This window comes from Doryrhamphus excisus, linkage group LG12 (assembly GCF_037039965.1).
Source record: "Doryrhamphus excisus strain RoL-2023G ecotype Guam linkage group LG12, RoL_Dexc_Guam_v1.1, whole genome shotgun sequence".
Taxonomy (NCBI): Eukaryota; Metazoa; Chordata; class Actinopteri; order Syngnathiformes; family Syngnathidae; genus Doryrhamphus; species Doryrhamphus excisus.
This window is the reverse complement of record NC_136368.1, coordinates 14,865,281-14,880,153: the sequence shown is the minus strand read 5'-3', so window position 1 is coordinate 14,880,153 and position 14,873 is coordinate 14,865,281. Positions and strand designations below refer to the sequence as shown.

The 14,873-nt window shown below is 40.2% G+C and overlaps 2 protein-coding genes and 1 long non-coding RNA gene across 3 annotated transcripts in view; 1 reads left to right on the top strand and 2 right to left on the bottom strand.

The window, feature by feature from the left end:
- Window positions 1–14,873, top strand: part of LOC144901536 (uncharacterized) — a 30,543-nt gene that overhangs the window by 2,365 nt on the left and 13,305 nt on the right. The gene's annotated exons all lie outside the window — the stretch shown is intronic.
- Window positions 5,462–8,157, bottom strand: gpr183a (G protein-coupled receptor 183a). Its single transcript, XM_058082768.2, has 2 exons — window positions 8,010–8,157; window positions 5,462–7,031 (listed from the first exon to the last, which is right to left on the bottom strand). Exon 2 carries the CDS (start codon window positions 7,014–7,016, stop codon window positions 5,889–5,891), a length of 1,128 nt encoding a protein of 375 aa, XP_057938751.2. The 5' UTR covers window positions 7,017–7,031; window positions 8,010–8,157; the 3' UTR covers window positions 5,462–5,888.
- Window positions 11,738–13,685, bottom strand: LOC131136181 (G-protein coupled receptor 183). The gene is made up of 3 exons (XM_058082770.2): window positions 13,349–13,685; window positions 12,190–12,695; window positions 11,738–11,902 (listed from the first exon to the last, which is right to left on the bottom strand). Exons 1-3 carry the CDS (start codon window positions 13,683–13,685, stop codon window positions 11,738–11,740), a joined length of 1,008 nt encoding a protein of 335 aa, XP_057938753.2.

Here is a 14,873-nt window from a genome sequence, read left to right as displayed (position 1 = left end):
AAGTGTATGCATAGTTTTTCCCCACTGAAATATCATTGTAGTGGTTGAAATTCTTCACAATCAATTCACTTATTCCTGAAATTGTGGCCTCCTCTCTAATAGATGCCATACCCCAATTAGTACTTAGGAGCTTCTAATTAAGCAAATAAGTGCTGCACCTTGAATAAACGCAAGTTGTGAATTTTACTCCTCCGGTATAAACGCATCCTATGGCATTTTAATTATAAAAGTGGAAACAATATTGTGGATAGTGTGAAATTCACAACCATTCATAATACGCCACATGCCAGAGTAAAACCCAAAGTCCAAATAATTGAACCGTACATGACTTGCCGTGGCATTGAGAGATCAACAAGGACCATCAAAAATCACTTTATTAAAATGATCAACCAGACCAAATGTCCAGTTCGACCTACTATCGAAAGTAGGATTTTGAGTTTTGGCCCCCTTTTATAAAGGGTGTGGATTGATATTTAATGTATTGAGGTTTTTGCTGAAATGTAGTATAATCTTGCTCTCTTAAGATACTGCTACTTTGTATACAGATGCAGAACATATAAAAATGTGGGTGACATCACAAAGAATATAGAATCAATTCTCACTCATAGAAGAAATTCTACTCTGCGAATAAGGTGAGTGCTTCTACATACAAAACACCACAGGAGGACATATTTATTTAACTCCAAGTGAAAATGAAACAGTTATTTAAATAGGAAAACTGGAAATAGGAAAGTGTGCGACGACTGTAGTTTTGAGCACCACACAACAACAGGGGTTCATTAACACATAAAATGAAACATTTCACCACAGCAATGGAACCAACAGTGTGATTTCATTCTTCTATCTGTGCCACAAATACATATATTATTTTATATATAGACTATGGTAGTAAAAGTCAATAAACAATTGAATACAATAACAAATGATATTGTTATAATTAGGATAAATATAATTATAAAAATATGTTATAATTAGATAAATTGTCTGCGGTGGTGGTACAAAAAGTGGAAGTGATATTAGCATCACTGTACAGTCTGATGAGAATTGCTGAGAAATCATGTGACCAAATTATTTACTCTTAAAAATGCCTGCTTCCTGTACTAGCACACACTGTATCACCGTAAAGACGGTGATCAAATATGAGAAAACTTATTTCAAGAAGATAATTGAGGTCAAACATTAGTTATAAATGTGGTGACCTAAACATGATGACAAAGTGAGTAATTATTAAAAAAAAAAAAAGCACACTACACTCTACTTCATTCATAAAGGTTACAAATGGTCACAAAATGCTGCAACTTACCATACAAATCTCACAACTAACGCTCTGTGGTATCTGTGAACAGTGAAAATAAGGAAGTGCGAGGCCCTTTGATGTCACTTCCTGTGTGTGGACTTTCTCCACCTATGTGCGGGCCGGTGCCATCCGCAGTTACACCCCCCCTTAAAGAAAATGATGCACCATTAGAAGTGTGTGTGTGAGGGGTAGCGCCGTCTTTGGCAGGCAGAGCGATGGCAGATTTAGGGCGAGTTATTGATTGGAAAAGTGGGGTCTGTCACAGCACATTAGCTCTCGGGGGAGTCATCCACAGCAGGTTTGCTCACGAGAAGCATCTGCTGCGGGAGAGAAGTAATTAAAAACAGGATGTTGAGGCAGTTGCCGTATAAACAGGAAATAAGACGGCTGTAATAGACCCTTCATGGCGGTGCTGTGAAATGTTTTTTTTTTATTGCAGTGGCCACTTAATGGATGCAAAGCTTATACCTTTTTTGATGAAATGCTCAAGGTCGGACAAGGCCTGCATTGTATGTATGTATGTATGTATGTATGTAAGTGGCAAATATGCACTGGTTTTTGCAAGCAGGGCATTTGGCTCAAGGAATCTTCCACTGATGATATTTTCTATCCATCCATCCATGCTTATCCTCACTAGGGTTGCGAGTATGCTGGAGCCTATCCCAGCTGTCTTTGGGCGAGAGGCGGAGTACACCCTGGACTGGTCGCCAACCAATCACAGGGCACATATAGACAAACAACCATTCACACTCACATTTATACCTATGGACAATTTGGAGTCGCCAATTAACCTAGCATGTTTTTGGAACGTGGGAGGAAATCTGAGTACCCAGGGAGAACATGCAAACCCCACACAGAAATGGCTGATATTTTCCATGCCTGTTATAGAATGGCGTAGAATAACAACACACTTAAGCAACTTTTGACCTTAAAGTCGTTTTTACCTGTGGGAACTATCACAAATTCAGCTCATTTGTGGCCACTCCCTATCTGTTTTAATTTTAGAGGCAAAGTTTTCAGTCAAATAGTGACAGAATGTCTCTCTCATACAAGTGTAAACAGAAGTTAAACACCTTGTAAAAACAGTTAAAAAAAGATCTTCTGAGCCTAATGTTGGTTGCTTAAGTGAAGTCATTCTGTACGGTTATAAACGTGTAAAGAGAAGTTTACCCAAGTTCAAAACCCGAAATTTGGTAGATTTCTTTCTGTAAGGCATCTTGCTTGAAACAAGCATCTCACAAGCAAGCAACCCACTTTTTAACATTCTTATCAGGTACTTTATACAAATGTTAAAAGTATAAGCACAAAGATATTCATTCTTTAAAGATAGCACAGTATCTCTATTTCCTGCTGCGCAGATGTGTCACACACAACTTGTTTTGATACCACAGCTTCATTTACATGTTTAGCACTGTACTGGAAGCAGGTTCATTCGTATTTCTAATTATCTATCGGCTTGTCCCCTCAATGAGTCTTAAAAATCCGACGAGCAGATGGTACTTTGTGTTCACTGCAATATGTTGTTATGACAACAGCCTGTCTCCGGTGGTGTTTTTTTGTATCCCTTTGATAGTTGTCATGTGCTTGCATTAGTAAATCCTCTACTCCATAAATACTGGTAACTATTTATGGTTTCACTTATAAATTACACCTTATAAGCGTGTATATGTGTTTTACAGGTGTGTCAAGGTCTCACCTTGTCACTCTTCCACTCTTCCACATCTAATAAAGTACATGTTTATTTTGTCAATTGTCTCTCTTTAAACTTCCACCGTGAAAACGCCTCTTAATCCTGGTGTATACCGCCCTCTAGAGGATGAATGAAGTCACTGCAAAGCAAGCAACCTAAATTAATGTGAGGTATTTGGGGGGAATAACATAATAGCAAATGCACTATTCATTAAATGCATGGCTTTCACTACATTTATGTTGAGCAGTAATTAATAGAACAATTTCATCAAGCAAAAGTACTCTCCAAAAACTATAAGAAGTAATTCCTCATTCCTTTCTAATCCCTTTTATTACAAACATCCACACACAGTTCCATTGGAATACAACAGTTGCACAATTCAACATGTCTGACAAGAAGTAGGACGAAGCAGAACTTAATGATAATTAAATAAGAACAATAATACTAATAAATGATAATGTTTCCACTGTGGAAATTGTCATACAATCAATACATTTTAGGAGTTTATATAGGAGTTTGTGTTTCAGAATATTCATATTCAATAAATAATGTGAACCTTCTAAAAATCTATATTCTGAAATTCACAGTTAAAACAACTTTCTCTGAACACAAACAATAGTAATGGTCCATACCCGCATACCCGCCACCCTTGTGAGGATAATCGGCATAGAAAATGGATGGATGGTTAGATTATATATAAATATTTTCAAATATTCTGTGTTTTTTCGAAGGTAGGTCATTTTGAAAGTAGCTTACTGGCTGAAAATGGATACCCCTGAATTACATGGATGTCATATTTACTTAATATGCCATTTATTAGACTCTAGGAATGACAAATTTATACTTATAGACTTGAATGCCAACAGGAACGTAGTCTGGACCCTTATTAGCTCAACAAGTAAAAGTGAACTTTGTCAAATTGCATTGTATTGCACACGCTGTTTGTCTGCCAGTCGGTCAGAGGCAGACAGCCTTCGTCCCAAAGGAGGGCTCCTGGTGTTGAAAGAATAGATCCTGTAGACTGGCAGGAAAACACTAGGATATCCCTCAGCAGTCATCGTGGCTAATATGACCTTGGCCGATGCACACAGCTCCTAAAATCGTACCCGAGAGGGCCCAGCTGTGGCTTCCCACCATTTGTTTATTTCTTATGAATATTCCTTTCATGTTAACTTAAATATCCACAAACTGTAATCTGTTGTAGAGCTTATGCATGTGGATGTGATTTCATGTGACGGGGAAACCACATGCCACACCGGGATGATGAAACTAGTTGGTAGATACAACAGTTATGTCATGTGATTCACTTGCCTTTTCCCCGCTTTCATTCCACTTGCAGTAGCTAAAAAACAAACTGCATAAAAGTGGTTATAATGTGTAACTGGTTGAACACTACGAGAAAAAAAAATACTATAGCTTGGCTATTTTGGATCAAATACCACAGGAAATAATGTAGGGTTCTTGGTTTGACAATAGACATTAGTGTAACTGCTGTGAATGAAGCAGGCAAACAAAGATTCGATTAAAGAATTTAATTGAATGGTATATTATGAATGTTTTGGAAAAGCGGTAAGTGGACAAAATATAACAATTAAACAGTCAGTCAAAAATAACAGCCGAAATCAAGGTAACACAATGAAAACTTAAGTTAATGACACCGCTCGTCGTTTAGTCACGAAATAATAAATTAACAAACATGTAAATGGAAAAAAAAAGACATTTCCGCAATGGAGTTCATGGTGCGATCAGTGCAAACACACAAGTAACTTTTCCACCCAACCTACACTTAAAATACAATAGGTGGCAATTGTGAAAGGTGTATGCATGTTACCGTACAGTTTTCATCCTCAGCCGTCAACCACAGCCAGTGGTTGCTTTCACGCTGGGATTTTATTGTCGCTGCATAGCGGCAAAGGAGAATCAGGAAAAGACTGCTATTGTGGTACATACTAAGTGTCGCTGTCCAAAGGATACACGTCATTTTTGTCTGTTTTTTAGCTTTTTGTTTTTCCTTCGTCCTCTGTGTGGGTGACGTACACACGCTTTGGTTACGTAAGTCATTCCTCAAAGTAGACCAAAAAAAATATGTTTTTTGTAATTGAGGTACTGGAAATATTCGAATAATCATTGCAGCCCTACATCACAGTCATAGGAACAGAACTCAGACTGACGACCATCTGTTTTTATTTACGACCAATAATGTATCTATATAATTATATATAATTATATATATATATATATAATGTATGCAATCAACGTTTAGTGACAGGCTAAACAATTAAATGCTCTTCGACTATAGTTAACCTGTGTATCCAGCTGTTACCATTCGTATAAGATTTTCATTTGGTGGCAGCCTTGAGATTTTTTTTTATGCCTTGGCTCAATTAATGTTGCCAACAAGAGTGACATCCACTATGTCAGCAATTAAATCTGCTTTATATATGACCTTGGTATGGAAGCAGCAGTTCAGTATATCCATTTATAACATTCATTTATTGATTCACTTTTACATTCATATGCGATATTGAAATTGACCATTCACAATTGTTGTACATGGTGCCATTTTTACACATTCTTCTTAAAAAATTGCGGCCCTTTTTGTTGGGCATGTGCTTAGCAGCCTGTAAATGTCCTGTACATATGAACATAGATGTGTTACTAGCGACTTCTGGAAGTTGAAGAGAAACATTCAAAATATGAGGCAATTACAACAAGTGAGTTTCTATCCTGATGATGGACAAGTCTTCATCCAAACTCCATTGGTTGTTTCACAGGAAAGTTCAAAGGAAGTCCCAAGTCTTTGCAAACCTTCCGACACAACATTTAGACCCACTTGTTGTCCACCATGACGGCACATTAGGAAAGTCTTTGCTTGGACTTTCCAATCTTCATTCTTCTCATTTACACGTACTGCTGTGATCTTCTCTGCATCAACCTGTCACTGGCCGAGCCTGTAGCAGAACCACTGAGTTGGATCTTGTTGCCATCGATAATGTCCTTAGAGGAGCCTTCAGGTGACGTTCTGACGACGCTGGAGACTGACATGCTGACCTCCAGCTTGAGCAGCTTCAGGATCTTCCTCTTGTAGCCTTTGCATGCAAAGAAGTAGACAAACGGGTCCAGGCAGGCATTGAGGTTCATGAGAATCACCGTGACATGCAGTGACACCTGGAAAGCGGTGAGGTCGGCGCAGTCCGGGTTGGACACCATCTTACGGACCATGTACTGCAGAATATTGATGTGATAGGGACTGTAGCAGACCACAAAGACAAGGGACACACAGCAAATGACGCCAATGGCCTTGCGGCTACGACCTGACTTGTCTGTCAGGTGGTTGGTCTTAGCCGTGGAGTGGAGTTTGAAGCACAGAATGGAGTAGCACACCAGGATAGTGGTCACCGGGATGACGTAACCCAAGAAGACGGCACCAATGAGGATGGTGGCAATGTGGTCCACCTTTTCAAAATTGGGGTATTCCATGCATGTGATGTAGCCGTCTGGTTCATTGTTGGTCATGGGCATGCCAAGGAGAGGAAGGGTCTGTGCTAGCACCAGAAGCCACACACCGCCACAAATGTAGCGTACATTACTGACATTGCGCAGCCGGGCGAAGCGCAGTGGCAGGACAACAGCGATGAAGCGGTCGATGCTCAGGCAGGTCATGAAGTTGACACCAGCGTAGGTGTTGATATAAAAGATGAGGCCCGAAATCTTGCACACTACTTCGCCCAAAGGCCAGTGGAAACCCAGTGCGTAGTAGGTGATCCTCACAGGAAGTGACAGCGTGAAGAGGATGTCAGAAATCACCAGATTGAGCGAATACAAGGTGGTGGAGTTCATCTTCTTAAGGTTGGGACGAATGACGTGCAAAGCCAGAGCATTGCCCAGCAGGCCTATCAAGAAGACCACTCCATAGACGATGGGCATGAGAACTCGGGCATAGCTCCTATGTGCATACAGGGTGTCGCATGTGGAGACGTTGTCAATGGACAGAACTTCAGACATCATGGGTGAAGCTGTAGATCCCATCTGCGCGTTGTGATTCTTGAAACAGAATAAGATGGTTTCGGTTAAAAGGTCATGTCAAAACAAGTCAGATGTTTTGTACCCTTTGCCTTGTAAAACCACGAGAGGCAACACATGATTTCTATGACGCACCTTGCAAGGAGGAAGTTATTGGTCCTTGCAGCCCAACTTAACAGTTGCACTGTTTGTTTAAGTAATGTTGCAAAAAATACAGTTGTGGAAATGTCATTTTAACAATCTATATTGTAAATAGTAAAAAAAAGTTTGGGGGAAACGGGGGTCAGTTGACTAACATAGCTGTTGAGTCAGTCTCACCTAGTTTGTAGTCCCTTTTATGGTCAAAATAAGTGTCGCTAATTATCGTTATAATGATATATATGTGGACAAAGCAAGTTTTCCACATATTAGGCCAACAAAAATAATTAATGAATGAACTATACAGGTTTCTGATAACATAATGAAATCAAATTCTGGGAAAATTCTACACAATCAAAGCACGTCACATTCTTATATGCTTATGCTAGTTGATGTTTATGTCATTCCGAGTGTACTTTTTGTCATTTTCATTAATTTTTTTGGTCAAACACAGACAGAGGAAGCCACAATAACAGCCAGCCCTTAATGTGATGGTACCACCTGTTTGGCGCGCAAAAATGTTGTTGTGCAAAGGCGGCCTTGCACATGCGGAAGTGGCAACCCCCTCTGTGTTTTTTGTGCCTGGTTGGCAAGCATTGTTAACGTTACAATTTGCATATTAACTGTAATTGTGAGCCATCCCCTTGTAGTTTTCTAACAGAATGCGCATTCATGGTCACAGGCATTTCTATTTATCATAAATGGTAAAACTGGTATAAAACTGCCATAATGGTACATTTTAGGTCATAAACCGTAAAATGTAGTGCTTTGTCAGTCTAGTGAGTCATTGTGGTGCATGCGGCATACAGTATTAAGACACCCAATTATAGAATGCAACCATATATTGATATTGAAAGTTACCTCAAAGTTGTGTGGTCTCTTCTGTACGTCGGAGTCCACCACACATGGCACCGCACTTCAAACGTGACCAAGCGATTCCAATTTCATGCGTGCGAGCTGGAGGCCATTTGCACAAATCGGCATCTGCTGATTTGCTACCAGTGACCATGGTGACAAAATATCCTGTTGTAGCACAACCCACCTACACACCTCCCAGACACACAGAAACCCTCCCACCATCCACCCACTCCACTCCCACTCTCCATCATCACATGTGCTCAAACGTAAATGCCAATGCAGAGGGGGTATCAATGTTTAATCACAAACAAAATCATACCTATTTCCACTTCTGGAAGGAAGTGGTAGCAGCTGTGTCACAATTTATTACTCAAATTCTCCTTTGCTGACTTTCTGATCCCCTTTAAGTGTGTTTAAAATGGGAAGATGTTAATAATGTGATTAACCACAAATCTGATGCTTTTCATATTTTTAGCTCCTTTTGTTGTGTGTTGAATGTCATGATGTTATTAAGAATAACCTCCTGAAGTGCAATAGTCATATTATTGACCGGAATGAGAGGTGCAGATGATGATGCAAAAGCTAACAAACTGTAAAATACAGTAGTTAATCGGATTAACCCTTCTTTTTCACGACACAAATTTTAAAATGGGGAAGGATTCATATACATATTATTTCCAATAATATCAGTAATAGGTCAGTCTACTTAGTTTATTGTGTCAAAGCCTACTAAACTCTCTAAGGTTGAGTCAAACATGGATGTACTGTTAACTGTACTGTGTTAAATGTTGTGATTTTCACACCTGAGAATCACTTCCGTTCTTGGGCTAGTTTTAGTTGATTTCCATTTGTAAACACAGGAAGTTACATAATTGTACACACAATGATGGCAAAATATGCACACCTGCACACAGACACCCACTCAACAAAAACACTGGTGTAACTCTGAGAGTTGGCACAGAACAACACAGTAAACCAGTGATTTCATAGACAGGTGACGCCACTACTTGGACAGTATTGGTCTGTAAAGACCTTCTTGTTACCTGTCGGAAGTCTTGAAAGTGTTTAGTTTCACTCTGGAACAAATTATTTCCATTATTTTCTATTTAAAATATTACGATTATTCATGGTGTGAAGTTTAGATTGAGCTTTTGTAGGCGTATCTACTACTCTTAACTGGTTAGGGAGTGTTTGGGAGTTGTTCTTAATAACAGTCAAACAGAAATCAAGATAACGCGACATGGTAGCACTTGGGGAAATGGGCGAGATTGTTTTCCTAAAGCCAATGAATGCAGGCGTCATATTCTCTGTGCTAATGAACCACAACCGCCGTTTGTTCAAAACAAGTCCAGCAGTGAAGCAGAGGAAGCGTTCCGACTTCCTCATGGCCGTCGACCTGTGGTTGTGAGTCACAGGGGGCCTCCGACAGTCGTGCCTCTTGCTGACAGGCCCACACAAAGCCCGCTGTGCCTATTTGGCTGCTATTTTTACACAACAATGGTAGCTCAATGCCCGAGGAAAAAGTTGCCAACTATGTTCTCACACCACTCCTTTCTTTAAAATGTGCTTTGTATTTTTGGTATTCAACAAGTTATGGTGCGAGTGCTGATATCGTGATTAATGGCATTTGAATCTCATCAGTGATGGCGGATTTTTTGCAGGAGACATCCTCTGTTGAAATGTCCTTCTGTGGATTGTTGTACCTTTCAACCGATGCTCTATCAAGTAAATTAGCCCCGTCTCATTGGTTGTCTTGTGTCATGCCATCATTTGTCTTTTGTCGCAGTTATTACTATTAACAATGTATGACTCTGGTGTTCAAGATAGCTAGCGTGACACCAGGCTGCCTTGTTCAACCTGCGGTTGAGATAAGACTGCAATAGTTGCACAGGAAGCAGCTGCGGTTGGCTCCTTGTTTCTACACCAAAAATGCTTTTAGGAGGGGATCAAAACCATCAGTTGGATTTCATATTAAATTAACTAAAAGGAAAGAAACAATGATTCTCAGAATGTTTGGTAACTATCATAAGGATGAATAAATAAATGTTTACAAAACATTACCTTCATATCTAATAAATACAACAGCTAGGGTCGTAGGGGTATGCTGGAGCCTATCCCAGCTGATTTTGGGCGATAGGCGTGGTACACCCTGGACTGGTTTAAACTAGTGTTGATTTATTATTGGGGACGTAGTTGCTAAATAAGGTAACCACAATATTATTAGAAACCACATGAAAGTCAGTAGCACCATTACAACACCATTAACAACTGCCAGGTATACCCCCCCCCCCCAATTTATTATTAAGGCCATTATTCCATGTAGATTTGATTTGTTATTTTATAACACTGGATGACTGGATTGTCTACTTCCACTTTCCTCTCTGATAATTTGAGGCATTGTTGGAGGAACAGTGTCACCTTGTGGCTTGGTAGGGGTGTTGCAGCGTTGGTGATGTAACCGTTCACACACTGGTAGCAGAAAGCAGATTGCATTTACCACAAGGAGGCACAGGAGGGCAGCAAATACAAAAGTGCAGTCAGTGTAGTTTTTTTTTTGTCATTGCATTAAGATACACTTTGAGACACATCCTTAAGTTACTACGATACTACTTACTGCGTGTGTGCAGGAGATGCACACACAAATGCAAATATGAGGAGATATTTTCATATTTCTTTGATTTTCTGACATAACAAATTATATAAATATTTTAATTTATAGTTTATATTATGTTGTTCATCACCTTTAATGCACATACAATATATTTTACTGTAAATATAAAATCTATTATATCTATAGTATACATACTTGTCAACCCTCCCATTTTCCCCCAGGACATTAACCCCCATCTTCTTGAGTGGGGGACAAGCAGTGTATACATCTATGTATGCATATATACCCCTAATCAAAATTGCAAAAATTTACATTTTGCACTGTTGGATCTTCTAAGTTCTAAGGTTTTAAGTAGAGCCTTAAAATGCAAAAAGAAGAAATGAGAGTGATATTTGAGGAAGAAAAAAAATGACTTGCCTTTGCCATCAAGTGATCATGACAGTGTGACTAGCCTGATAGAAAATTACAAAGAATCCACATTTTTGGCAAGATTTGTTGTGGTATTTTTGATCAACTGATGAATACTTTGCTTGTTTGCAATAAATTGCCAGCTCAAAATATTTTTCGTCTCACTCTCATTTTTTCTCATTGCATTTTGAAGCTCTACTTAAAAACTTGGAAAAGATTCAACAGTGCAAAATGTAAAATTCTTGCAATTTTTCAAATTTTGATTAGGGGTGTTTATAAACAACATATAAACAAAACATATCTTTTGTGCTTTTCTATGTCAACACATCTGATCCAGTGTGGCACAGGTATGTGTCCACCTTAATAGGTACACCAATTGAGTCCAATTGAAATTTGAGGACATTCTACACTTGAACTCATATTTCAAACATGCAACACACACACACAATCAGCTAGGAGGTACAAAGCCAGTGCAAGGGGTGCAGGAACAGTGCATGAGGAAGTGGTGATGACATTCACCTCAAACCTCCCACGCAAGGCATCATAGTACATAGAATTGTTCCAAATATTACAGCTAAAACCCAAGCATAAAAACAAATCATTATGCATACACAAACACAAATCTACTTTAATGTGGAAGCAAGGCTCTAATCTTGAAGAAATGGGAAAAAAACAACAAAAAGTGAAATGAAATGCCCTAAGTTGTGTTGTCTTAGCTGTTGCTGCTGCTGTTCTCAATTGTCGTGGATGTGGCAGTCGTGGAAGTGCACAAGCGCTCCCTAAACAGACCCATCACTCGCTTCTTGTAGGTCTTAATGGCAAAGAAGTAGATGATTGGATCCAGGCAGCAGTTGAAATTCATTAGGGAGACCGTAATCTGCAATGGAAACATTGTATTATTATTATTGTCAGAGGTGATTTTGGCAAGCAGGGCAGTGGCCCTTCAAAATCATATGACTACAATTGATTGCAAATGTGACAAATACCAGCTCCACCTTGCATCACTGCTTAGTGTGGAAGCAATGGATCGCAACAAGTGCGACATGTACATGGAAAATAAAGTGATTGATTTACATAGCTGCACTTCTTAACTAGCTAAAACTCTATTTACATAATACAGTTACTACACATTATGAAGATACTGGAAGTGTTTTCCAACTGTACCTGTGAGGAGACCTTGAAGGCCCTCAGTTCCTCACAGGTCACCTCATGGTGTATCTTCCTGCACATGAACTGCATCACATTGAGGTGGTAAGGGCTGAAGCACACGATAAAGGTCAGGAGAATGAGAAGGATGATAGTGTTGGCTCTGTTCTTCCTCGATGGGCCCACGAAGTTGCGCCCAGCCGCCCGCAGCTTCAAATGGATCCTAGTGTAGGAGCCCAGGATGGCAATCAGGGGGAGGCAGAAGGAGACAACACAGGCCAGAAGTAAGAAGTGTGGTGTCCAGCGGTAACCGTCCACATTGAAGTACTCCATACAGGTCCGCCTGCTTTGATGCTGCTGCAGCATGTTGCGGAAGAGCAGAGGAGCTACCTGCGCAGACACTAGAGCCCAAACCGAACAGCAGATCCAGCGCACCACCCTGACCTGCCGCAGACAGCGCAGCCGCTGAGGGTGCACCACAGCCAAGTAGCGGTCCAGACTGATGCAGGTCATGAAGCCAATACCTACAGTACATGATAAAAAGTCTTAATGGTCACAACTCAATAACGAACTTTGGCATGATTGCTTCAATCCAAATCATCCCAAATGGGTGTGATTTGGCTCCCTGAGACATCTCGTAATTGTCCAAAACATATAAAATATTGATAAAATGAAGAAACCAAGCCATTACCTGAATAAACTCGCCAACTAACTTGAACAAACCACAAACACAGACAAACTGACCAACCAAATAACTGACATTACAACTGACGGACAAAAAAAAAAAAAACCTAAAGTACAAACTCAAACAACCTAGCCAAAAAAAACCTCAGACCAAATAACTCAAAGAATGTAGCCACAATTCTAGAAACAAATCACCAAGTCAACTAATTCAGATCAGTGAACTAAAAAACAACTTAGCCAATCATAACGCAAACCTAAAAAAATAAATGAAGAACAAACAGAGAGCCATCCAGGTTACTAACTCAAATATACCAACTAACTCAAATAAACCATTGGATCCAAGCAAACGATCTAGCCAACTGATCGACTTAAACAAACCAACTCAAACTAACAATTTACTTCTAACAAATGAGTCAACAAAGTACTACTCAAAGTGAGCAAAAGACAATCTTGAATAGACAAACAAACTTCTAAACTGAGGTGTGTCTTTTACCTGCATAAGTGTTTGCGAAGAATATAAGTGTGCTCATCCTGCAGAGAAGATCTCCAAAGGGCCAGTCGAAGGGCAGGATGTAGTAAACAATCCTACCCGGCAGTGTCAGCGTAAAGAGGCTGTCCGACAAGGCCAGGTTGAGCAGGTAGACAGCGGTGGAATTGAACTTTTGTCGTTTCTGGCAGATCACCAAGAGGATCAGAGAGTTGCCACAAACGCTGATGATAAACACCAGAGAGTAGAAGCTGGGGAAGAGGACTACTGCGGCTTGTTGGTAAACAAACACGTCACAGTTGCTCCGATTGGGAGAGTTGAGGGTGGTGTTGTTAGTAGCCATGACACATGTAGGATCACTGTATACATGAAGCACTACACCGACAGTAAAAGGTGAACTAGTGTTTGTGCTGCTTTATGCGCTTCCCCTAACTGCATATGGAGTGGTAATACTTGGAAGTACATTTGTGACACTCACACATCCTACCTCTACCCTTTAGAAGCTTTGCACACAACATCGTATTGCTAGTTTTATACTGCATGACAAGCTGCAAGCTATTGTACACCTAACCACAAATGCAATATGAAGCTTTTTTTTATTAGATGTGGTGTGTGTTTGTAAAATGATATTTTGAGGTTACCCACTCTGGCATTTGGAAAATAACAGATGGAACATAGATCTTCTCATACCAGGAATATCATACCAGTACACACCACCACCATCCGGTGGTTTGTGGTATTTACAAGGTGCAAGGGAGGCAGCCACACAACTTAAACATTTATATTGTTAAAAACAAAATAACTTGGGCGGCACGGCGGTCTAGTGGTTAGCGTGCAGACCTCACAGCGAGGAGACCAGGGTTCAATTCCACCCTCGGCCATCTCTGTGTGGAGTTTTCTCCAGGTACTCCGGTTTCCTCCCACATTCCAAAAACATGCTAGGTTAATTGGTGACTCCAAATTGTCCATAGGTGTGAATGGTTGTTTGTCTATATGTGCCATGTGATTGGCTGGCCAGATCAGGGACCAGATCGCCCAAAGATAGGCTCCAGCACCCCCGCGACCCTCATGAGGAAAAAGCAGTAGAAAATGAATGAATGAAAACAAAATAACTAAGTCAATTAACATGAACATACAAGACACAACATACAAAAATGATTGAATGCCACTGGTGATGTCACTTTGTTTTGTGCTTTGTTGTTCGATCATCATTGCTGAACAGTTTCGTGGAGTAGTTCCTGTAGTAGTAACCCTATTAAGAAACAAGCAAGCCCTCCCTTGGGCTGGGTAACGTGACTACTACGGGCTTGACTGAGTAAACAGAGAGCAGAAATAGTAAGCGTGATGTAGTATCACCTGCAAAGTTGTAATTCAAATAGATGGCCTCCGGATCGACGAAAGGTCACACACATTGTCAGCAGTCAAGTGTGGTTACAGCACCGCTCGCTTAGGTCACGATGTAGAGCATGGTGTCATGGACACGGTCACCTGCAGGTTAGGAGCATGCTGTGCTTCACATACGCACCACAGA